At 39.8% G+C, this 10,288-nt stretch overlaps 1 protein-coding gene across 1 annotated transcript in view; it reads right to left on the bottom strand.

Annotated features, from left to right (window-relative positions):
• Positions 1–448: 448 nt before the first annotated feature.
• OSBPL1A (oxysterol binding protein like 1A) overlaps positions 449–10,288 on the bottom strand; it is a 142,367-nt gene continuing 132,527 nt past the window's right edge. The window contains 6 exon segments of the mRNA XM_046671172.1: positions 449–820; positions 4,134–4,224; positions 6,087–6,210; positions 6,813–6,929; positions 9,158–9,284; positions 9,525–9,614. Of these exon segments, the coding sequence (XP_046527128.1) occupies positions 718–820; positions 4,134–4,224; positions 6,087–6,210; positions 6,813–6,929; positions 9,158–9,284; positions 9,525–9,614 (652 nt within the window). The 3' untranslated portion in view covers positions 449–717.

Below are 10,288 nucleotides of genomic sequence, written 5' to 3'. Positions count from 1 at the left end.
AAATCGGTACTTCTAGGGTATTTTTATGAATTGTTAGATTTTATACATATCTTCAAACACCTTTTAATTCTAATGACACTGATTATAGAAAATTGTAAAAGTAAATTCAGAGCACTAAAATAAGCAAATGAAATACCTTTTCCAGCTTAATTCTTCAGGTTTTCTAATCAGCAATACCTATGCTGAATTCAGGCATTTTTTCTTTTTGATGGTGGGAAGGGGTAAAACTGAGAGGATTAGGATGAAAAGCCATCTTTTCAATGTAGTTTTTACAAAATGACCTAACCTTCTTATAGAACAATTCTAAACATTTCAAAGTTACATCTAAAACATAGAGGCATACAGCATAAAAATATTCAAAATAACTTCATTTGGGATTACTTTATAATTCCATAAAGCTAAAGTTACATTTAGGTATAAACCTTCAGTAAATATGGCAACAGCAACCATAAAAAGCATATTCAGCAATTTCTCTTACCTCTATATAAAATAGTATTCCAAATAAGTATGTTTGGATAGCAAAATTACCCATTTTTTTCTGAGACTTTCATCACCAGTATCACCTTATGCCCTACTTTTGTTGAGTAAAATGCAAGTTCTCTCATGAGTGGGTTTTTTCTTTTTTTTAAAGATGAGTAGAAACCAAGGGAAAAAATTAAAAAACATAGGTTTAAGACTTATTTGTAGATTAGCCAAACACCCTGACTTGTCTGCATTTTAATAAATGTCAGGCAAATTGAAGTAGTTTCTGTCCCAGTAGCTGCCAGAGTAAAGCCAGTCCTGCGCTCCGTTGTAGGGATTAGGACCTTGATGGAACCACCTGTTTAAAGAGAAAGGACAAGATTTACAGGGGAAACTGATCACAGGGTTCCTGCTGCATCATTAGCTTGTAGTGGTTCCCTAGTGCAGCAATTCATTCTGTGAGTTAGGATTTCCAAAGAGACTTTGAAGAAGTGGTAGTTTTTTTAGAGAGCAGGTATGCAGAATAATATTCCAACAGGTGTAATGATACCATGCAGAAAGTTTATGGATCTTCCAAAGCATTTAGCAAGAGTACTTAACAAAGTGGTATCTTCTGTCTAGAAGGGTTCTGAGAACCAATATATTTGTCTAATTGTTCATTCTCTAGCCCCATTCCTTATCTTCCACTAGAAGGTACTCTTTTGAGCAATTAGGAATGAGGAATTAGGATAAGGAAATTTTACAACATATCTACAGGGGCTGGTCCCGTGGCCGAGTGGTTAAGTTCACACGCTCCGCTGCAGGCGGCCCAGTGTTTCGTTGGTTCAAATCCTGGGCGCGGACTTGGCACTGCTCATCAAACCACACTGAGGCAGCGTCCCACATGCCTCAACTAGAAGGACCCACAACAAAGAATATACAACTATGTACCGGGGGGCTTTGGGGAGCAAAAGGAAAAAAATAAAAAATCTTTAAAAAAAAAACGTATCTACAGTAATATGTAAAGTGCCTGATTCAGAGTAAATGTTCCTCAAACTCTTAATGCTCTGTTTTGTAAATGAGGAGCTGAGTGTCAGAGAAGTTAAATAACTTGCCCAAGCTGGTAACTGATACCAAACTTGAGTTTGATTTTAAAGACCGTGATTTTTCAAATATACTTGCTACACATGAAATTAGTCCGGTCCGGATCTTCCTGGGTCTCAGTTTTCTCCATGCTAATAAGGATCTTAGGTTGCATCAAGTTTTTAACATCCTAACCTGTCTTTCTAATCCTAGAAAGGGCTGCCCTAATCCTATCCCCATTTCCCACAGGCCCAGCTTTCTATAAGTAATGGAAATGCAAAATTACTTGCTCAAAAGGTTCACTATCAAATTTGTGTAACTTTTTTGAATGATTGTTTCAGAGTAACATTGAGGAAAATAGCTTCATATCTCTTTGCCATTCTGTCCAAATAAATTGCTTCTGAAAATATTTAACAATTAGAGTGAGGTTAGTTTTCTTTGATAAGTCCCAAATATTCCTATTATCACTAAAGCAGCAATAAAAACCCTAAAAGAAAAAACATTTCAGATTGAGCTAATTCCTTGAAGGATTATACAGTAAATGCTCATTAGACCAAATTCTCTTGAATATTATTATATAAATTCTTTAGTTAGCTTTTGGGACTTTTCCCTAATTAGAAAATTTAAAAGTCTGCTTCAAATGATCAAGATATATGTCTATTTAGACTTTAGTAACCAAACTAGAAATATATTAAGGAACCATTATTTGATCAAAGTCGCAGAATTTTTGTCTCCTATGAAGCATATAGTTATACTCCTTTCTCAAAAGTCCAAGCAGTAAAAGCACTTTTATAGTCATGCTTAGCAAAGTCAAGCACTTAGAAAAGCAGGCAAATCAAAATCAAGGTAATAAAAAATAATTTAGAAAATGAACTGAGTGAAACCAGTATTAGCAGGAATGCCAGCTTTTAGTGTGGAGGAACTTGGGACAGATCATAATAAGTTTCTGGGTTTGATTTCTATGAGGGTTGGTTAGCTCAATCCAGCAGAAAAGTGTTCCTTCACAAACTGCCCCATCCCCCGCACTCAGACTGGAACAAGCTACTCAAAAGTCTATTCGCAGTCTGGAGAAGAACCAAACCAGCGAGGGTGTAATCTCATCACTACTGGAGAAGAGCTCAAAGCATACATTCTTTTGACAACGGGTCGGCAGGATACTTTTAAGATAGGTATATTCATATAAGAACTACTGATGCTGAGAGAGAGCTGTGGAAGAAAGCATGTGTAAGGCCCCAAACTGTAGTTCCCAAACGTAGCTTCCAGTTTTTATTTTCAGTCTATTACAGAGCTGTCTAGAAGCTCTTTGCTTTCTAAACGCAGACTTTATCTGACAGTAAAAATTCTTAGTGGACTTTCTGCTCACATTGTATACCTGAAAATGTGACCAGAAAATTAAAGGAGTTAATAATTAGAAATATAGTACAACTGGGGTTTTCTGCAAAAGAGACTAGAAATAATGATAAAATGTATCAAATCTTCAAAAGGGATCACACACAGTAAAGCACCATGGCTTTGTCTGAAGGATTAATGAAGGTGGAGGGTCTGATCACAGCCTGCAGCTTACTAGTTGTGCGCCCTTGACAAGTCCCCTCAGTGAAACACACCAGTGTTTGGTTTCCTCTGGTGCAACGAAGGGATTTCCAGACGAGTGGTTTTCAAATTGCATTCCACAGAGTTCTAGGAACTAGGGTGCGTGCAGGGTGGGAGGGTGAGGAGTGCCAAGGCCACGCCCCTCAGTCCTCATCCAACCAGAGCAGCTCTGTTCCCCTGCGCTCTATATTTGCAGATTCTTTATGTGTTTATTGGCAAAAAAGATTTTGCTAACAGAAAAAGTCCCCAAACCACAGGACCAGATGATATCTAAGGTTATTTCTAGTTCTAATAATTATCTAAGATGCAAAAGGACTACCAAATATGCAAAATTATGCCCATACTGGCTCTAAAGTTTATTTAATAACTTTCAATTATGGGACAATGTTTTCTGTTATGTGATACTAAATGTAGAAGAAGTTTTATTCTATTCCCATTTATAAGTGATTCTATTACTCAATAAAGTGACAACTAAGTAACTCCTGATTCTTAAAAAAAAACACAAAAAACCTTCAAAACTCAGAAGTTTTATTGCCCGCTTTCTATTTCTGAATGGAACCCAAGATGTTACCTTATATAAATCATATTTCCATTACATGTCAAATCTCCTGTGTTTGGAAGAGTAAAGGCATTGTTCAAATATCCTTAATACATGATACAAGTGGAAGCAATGGCTCTCAACTTATTTTCATGCCAAAAATCTGTAATTCTGGATTTCACCTCCCCTCTCACATATGGAAAGGGCAGGGTTTGGCCAGATAAGGAAGGTCTGCTTAATGGACACTTACCTGTGTGGGAATATTTTAATCTTAATTTCCAAATAGTCCTTTCTCTGTCACGCATGCAATTCTTTCAGAATACTTAGTAAATGGAAATAACTTTTCTCTCAGGCCTAGGGACAACTCTGCAGGGTTTCTGTTAGGCACTACTCTGCAGTTCCCCGTAGGTGATAGCCCTGCCTTGCCCACACACAGCAGCCTGCCTAAGGGCTCAGCCATGAGGCATGAAAAGCCACCCACCTCGTCTTCCAGTCCTCTTCCGACTTGGACCTGTTTTTGCGGGCTGCTCTCTGTTTTTCCTCAAGTCGTTTTTTTTCTTCACTAGCTTGATCTGAAATAAGAACATCAATAAAAAAGTTACTCTAAAAGTAGAGAATGCCCAGCACAGTACGAAACACAATAACTTTATAGAGAAGCACCATCCATATGCATTACCGGGGTCTTCATTTTATTAGAACACAGACTCCAGAGTCAAACACCACATTAACATTTTAACACATACCCAAGCTAGTAAGAGACAGAGCTGGCATTCGAAACTCAGTTGTCTGTTTCTACAGCCTATGCCCTTAACAACCTCTGCATTTACCAAAAGGAACCTGCTTATTTTTTTTCCTTAAAGATTGGCACCTGAGCTAACAATTGTTGCCAATCTTCTTTTTTTTCCTTTGTATTGCTTTTTCTCTCCAAATCCCCCCAGTACATAGTTGTATATTTTAGTTGTGGGTCCTTCTAGTTGTGGCATGTGGGACGCCTCCTCAACATGGCCTGATGAGCATTGCCATGTCTGTGCTCAGGATGTGAACCAGTGGAACCCTGGGCCACCGAAGCAGAGCACGCGAACTTAACCACTGGGCCACAGGGCCAGCCCAGGAACCTGCTTATTCTTTTTTTTTTTGAGGAAGATTAGCCCTGAGCTAACATCTGCTGCCAATCCTCTCTTTTTGCTGAGGAAGACTGGCCCTGAGCTAACATCCGTGCCCATCTTCCTCTACTTTATATGTGGGACGCCTGCCACAGCATGGCTTGCCAAGCAGTGCCATGTCTGCACCCGGGATCGGAACTGGCGAACCCCGGGCCACCAAAGCAGAACGTGCGAGCTTAACCACTGCACCACTGGGCAGGCCTTGGAACCTGCTTGCTCTTAACGCCAAAAATATTATGCTAAAATGCTTCAGTGAAAACTTGAGTGGAAAAACTGATGTGAAATGGAAAAAATAAGTGTGAAATTTTTCTAAATTCTTAGTGAGACCTCACAGAGTTCCTTCAGATTTCATTCATAAAAAATTCAAACAATTTTCCAAAATACTTGTTGCCTTGTCTCACTGATAATTCAAAGAGAGCATGAGAGAATGTGGCTAGAACAGTGTTTCTCAACCTTGGACTACTGATGTATAGGACCCAATGATTCTTGTAGGGGGACGTCCTATACATTGTAGGACATTTAGCCATATCCCAGGCCTCTACCCACTAGATGCCAGTAGCAGTTCCCCAAATGTGACAGACAAAGTCTCCAGACATGGCCACATGTCCCCTGGAGTAAAAAACTGCCCCCCTTTGGGGAACCACTGAATTAGAAGAAATTTAATACCACCAGATACAAATGTTACAATTAACCAAGGGGATGCCAAGCTCTTCTTTGAGGCTCACAAGGTGATACACAGATCCTGAAATACGTAGTGAAATAATTAGGCAGAATATAGTTTAAAGACGATAAAGATGCTAGTATTTTCTCACATTCCTCTCTGACATTTAAGACATGCCTCTGGTCATATGTAGTACACAGTCATGCGCCACATAACATTTTAATCAACAATGGACTGCATACATGATGGTGGTCCCAGAAGATTAGTACCAGAAAGCCTGGGTGTGTAGTAGGCTAGACCATCGAGTTGTGTAAGTGCACTGTATGATGTTCACACAACGATGAAACCGTCTAATGATTCACTTTGCAGAATATATCCCTGTCCTGAAGCGATGTGTGAGATTATCAGGGAGTATCACTGAAAACGATGAATATGAGCTAAAAAAGTCTACCTCAGATTTCCAAATTTAAAACAAAAGTTACTGAATTTAAATTGAATTTTAATTAAAAAATCTCTCAGAGACACTACGCTAACAATCACCAGGAATAAAACAAACCATCATCCCCAAAGACATTAATCTTCACCAGTAGCACCGTCAGATGCTAGTTACCTATTTCTCCATTTTCCATGGCTCTGATGTCAGGCCGTAACCTGCAGTCTGTCTTAGGAATCACACTCTCCATTTCCTTGTCTACTTCATTCAAAACCATTGCAAAGGTAGTAAAATTATACATCTAAAAAAAAGCAAAACATTCAAATTAATATATACCATGGCCTAACGCAAAATGAAAGCCCTGAAGGTAGAAGAGGTGTGATTTGACAATGAGCCCCCTCCTCTTTTCTGTGGTAAGGATGATCAACCTTTCTCAGACCACGTATCTAAATGTTTTCACTGAAGTCCGCACCACCTGTGGGTATCTCAAAGCAGGGCTCTTAATAAATATCCTCTATCATTGTCAGCTTTAAGTAGCACTATAAGGAAAATCAATATTCTTTCTCTTTTCCATATTAAAATCATTACTTGCTGGATCTGAGGAGCTTACACTGAATAGGTTGCATCATCATGTATTTAACGAGAGCCAGTTTTATCCCTAAGTACTTATTAAAGAAGGCCCGAAAAGTCCCATCCCAACGCATCTTCTCCAGCCAGACACCAGAAGGGATGGACAAAATGAATGAACTGGGTCTCAGGGTGAGTAGCCAGCAGAGGGATAACTGAGGAGCATTTTGATGACAACTTGCCCTCCTCTCTGTTCTGCGCTGCATGTGCCGGGGAAAGAGCACCATTAGAGCTGAATATGAACAGTGAGGCCACATTCCGCCAGCGCAGTCCCACCTGGGCAGAATTTGGAGGCCGTGGGGCTATTCGCCATAGGAGAACACTTCCAGGGATAACAAATACACTTTCAGAATCTGGCATTGGCATTTCATCCGACTCCTCAGAAGTGCTCATCTAGAAGAACCAACAGATGAACCAAATTAAAACATTCAAAAAGAATATACTTACAAATCACAAAATAACCACCATTTATTGCACACCAGAATGTAAACTGCATGAGGGCTGGGGCACCATGACATTTTCCTTCCTATATCCATACTTTTTGACACAGTGCTTTAATGTTTTTAAAGCTCTTTTTTTAAAGACAAAATAACTCATTTGAGTATTTCCTAGAATATTATGAGAACAAGCAAAGGTTAAATCCTTGGGCCAGTCAACTAAATTAATCAATGACACAAAACCAGTAGGGATCCTGAAAGAATTCAATAAAAATGGAATTTAAAAAGGTGTTAGGTTAAAAAAAACCCTAACATTTCCTTTGGCTAGCCCCCATAGGAAGAGCTATGCTAGGAGCTCTCCATGCATTTAGTCCTTACATAATAAACCTATGAGACTATATTATTACAGTTTTATATATAAAGAATTTAAGCCTTTGGAAGGTTAAGTGCTATTCCCAATGTCACACAGTTACCAAATCTAGAACTGCTGGGTGAGACACTTTGAATGAAGATAGTTTAAAAAACAGCAGCAAGGAGGTGACAAAATTGATGATGACAAATTTCCTACAGCATCTGAGTATGCTCAGGGAACACCAGAAATCTATGGTAGCTAGATGCATACCAGAAGGAGAGAGATGAGACAAGCAGTGAATGTGTGCAAATAATTTCTCTCTCCAAGGAGTAAAGCCACTTTTCTACAAAGATCGACTGGAGATTTATGGGATAGGAGGGATATTTTCTGGGATTTCTTTGCTTCCTCCTATCCCCCATAAAAGGAGGGTGGACAATGCATGTGTTGGTGAGGCTGTCTTTGCCAAATTGCCTACTATTAGCTGGAGGTGCTGCCAAAGAGTTTGTGGCAGGGCTCCCAGGATCCTGGAACATTTCCTTCTCCAGCCCCATCAGTCTCGTAACAGCTGCAGTGAACTGCCAGTGCACCCCCCAGAATGAACGAAAAGCAGGTGGGAAACATGGCATGTGTTCTTCACAGAATTGCACAGCGAGATGAAGGGAAATAGAAAGAAAAGAGCCAAAGCCACAGGAAAGCAGTTAGCTCTGGTCATTTAATAAAACACCTTTCATCTGAGGACCATGGGTAACTCAATTTACAAAGAAAGTCGCTCATAAATACACCTTCTGTTTCTGAGGAAGATTAGGGCTTCTTAAACTTTTGAATGTGTATGAATTGCCCGAAAAGCCCTAGAGACTGTGACTCAGTAGGTCTGAGGTGAAGCTGGGAGCCTGCAAGCTCTCAGATGATGCTCAGGTCACCAGCTCTTGGATGTGCTTTGAGCAGAAAGGACTGAATCAGTCTTTACTATGAGCAGACGCTATTCTGAGCCCAATGCATCTGCTAACTCATTTTTCAAGTAGCCACTATTATTAACCCCATTTTAGAAACGAAGGGACTGGGACAGAGAGAAGGTGCGCAATCTGCCTAAGACGGTACCACTCATAAACGGTGGCGATGGGATTCTAACCCAGTTTGTGCCGCCAGCTACCGGAAAGTAATCAGTCCTCAAATATTTCCTGTCCAAACAGGTGCAGTCTTTCTTTAGCTCTCAGCTCTTCTGCCTGGAGGAAAGGGCTAGGAGTCTGCTGAACATGAGAGCCTCCGGGCGCCCGTGCAGCAGGAAGCATGTACCTCACATGTGGGAAATTCCATCAGCACACTAGCTGTCCCACAAAGCAAAAGGTCAGTAAGAGAAGGACCGCAGTCCAGTAATGACTCCTTTAGCTGTGGCGGTCTTAACTTCAGTGATTTAGGGGTAAGGAAGAGGACAAGAAAACTGCTAATGAGCATGAAAATGCAGGTGACAATTTTGGATGAAATTTTAAATACTCAAATGATCTCAACTTCTAATGCAGTAAACAGAAAAGAGGAAAAAAAAATTTGTCTAAGATGACCTCCATCTTTCCAAAGCTATGTGAATTCAGAGTCCCATCTGTAACTGCACACGTTACAAAAGTGCCACACACCCATATTCTATATAAGATTATGTCAAACGTTAGCTACAAAGGCAGATTATCTGTTCATTAACAAACTTCAAGGGGAAAAATCACATGCATTAGACACAGGAAAAAAAGGTCAAACTGTGAGCCAATAACAGGCCACCTCCAAAATGACTGGTAGAAATTGAAGAGTCCAATGAGTCCTTAGATACCACCTTACAGGATGTTCACCTGTTTGCTGTTCTTCTTCTCTTCAGTATTTTTCTTATCATTTTTTTTGTAAGCATCAAAAGTGGCGGGATCAACACTATACAAACACTCAGTCCACTTCCCATAGAGGGCACAGAGCTTCTTTTTGCTGTCAAGAGAAACCGATGTTTAGCCAACAATTAAACCAGTGTTTTGCTGCAATCAAATATTATTATAAAGATCCTTAAAAATGAGATTCTTTAAAGAAATACATATTTCCTTGTAGAAGAAAGACTTTTTCAATTTATTAGAATGCTTGTTTCCTAGGTTCTGGCAGCAGATTTTAACAGTGACATTTCATTTCGTGAACAACATCTATGCCATTCAACATTTAAAATGGAAACTTTACCTTTTATCTTGAATGTAGCCTTCAACTTTGTGTAACTCCTTACCAAAAAGGCCGCATGGCTTAAAATTCAACACACATTTGTCTCCAGTCCTAGGAAGGAAACATTAGGGTCAGATTACCATCCAATACAGAAGAAGCGGTAGACAATAATGACTATGATAACCTTTTTAGCAGCAGCTGCTGTTTACTAATTTTCTAACACATGCCAGGCTCCCTACAGAAGTTATCATAATTCATCCTTAATGTGTACTGGACCCACCATAAAGAAAAGGTAAGCAAGGTTCATAAAGAATAAGTGACTTGCTGCTATGCAATGAATGTTTATGTCCCCCCAAATTCACATGTTGAAGCCCTAATCCCTAATATGATGGCATATGGAGGGAATATGGTCATGAGGGTGAAGCTCTCATGAATGGGATTAGTGCCTTTATAAGAAGAAACACAAGAAAGAGAATCTCTGACACGTGAGGGTATGAAAAAGGGGCCTTCTGCAAACCAGGAAGAGGGCCTTTACCAGACATCAAATGTGCCAGCACCCTGATCTTGCACTTCCCAGCCTCCAGAACCATGAGAAATGAATTTCTGCTGTTTAAACCACCCAGTTTATGGGATTCTGTTACAGCAGCCCAAGATGACTAAGACCCTTGCCTAACATCACAAAGCAGGATTTGAATCGAACTCTTTTTAGCTTTTATGTTCCTCTCGCCCCATCCCACCCCACTGTGTGAAGAATGCCAATGAAACAATATAAACAAAATGAGCTG

This window comes from Equus quagga, chromosome 9 (assembly GCF_021613505.1).
Source record: "Equus quagga isolate Etosha38 chromosome 9, UCLA_HA_Equagga_1.0, whole genome shotgun sequence".
NCBI classification, from domain to species: domain Eukaryota; kingdom Metazoa; phylum Chordata; class Mammalia; order Perissodactyla; family Equidae; genus Equus; species Equus quagga.
This window is presented reverse-complemented; position numbering and strand designations above follow the sequence as displayed.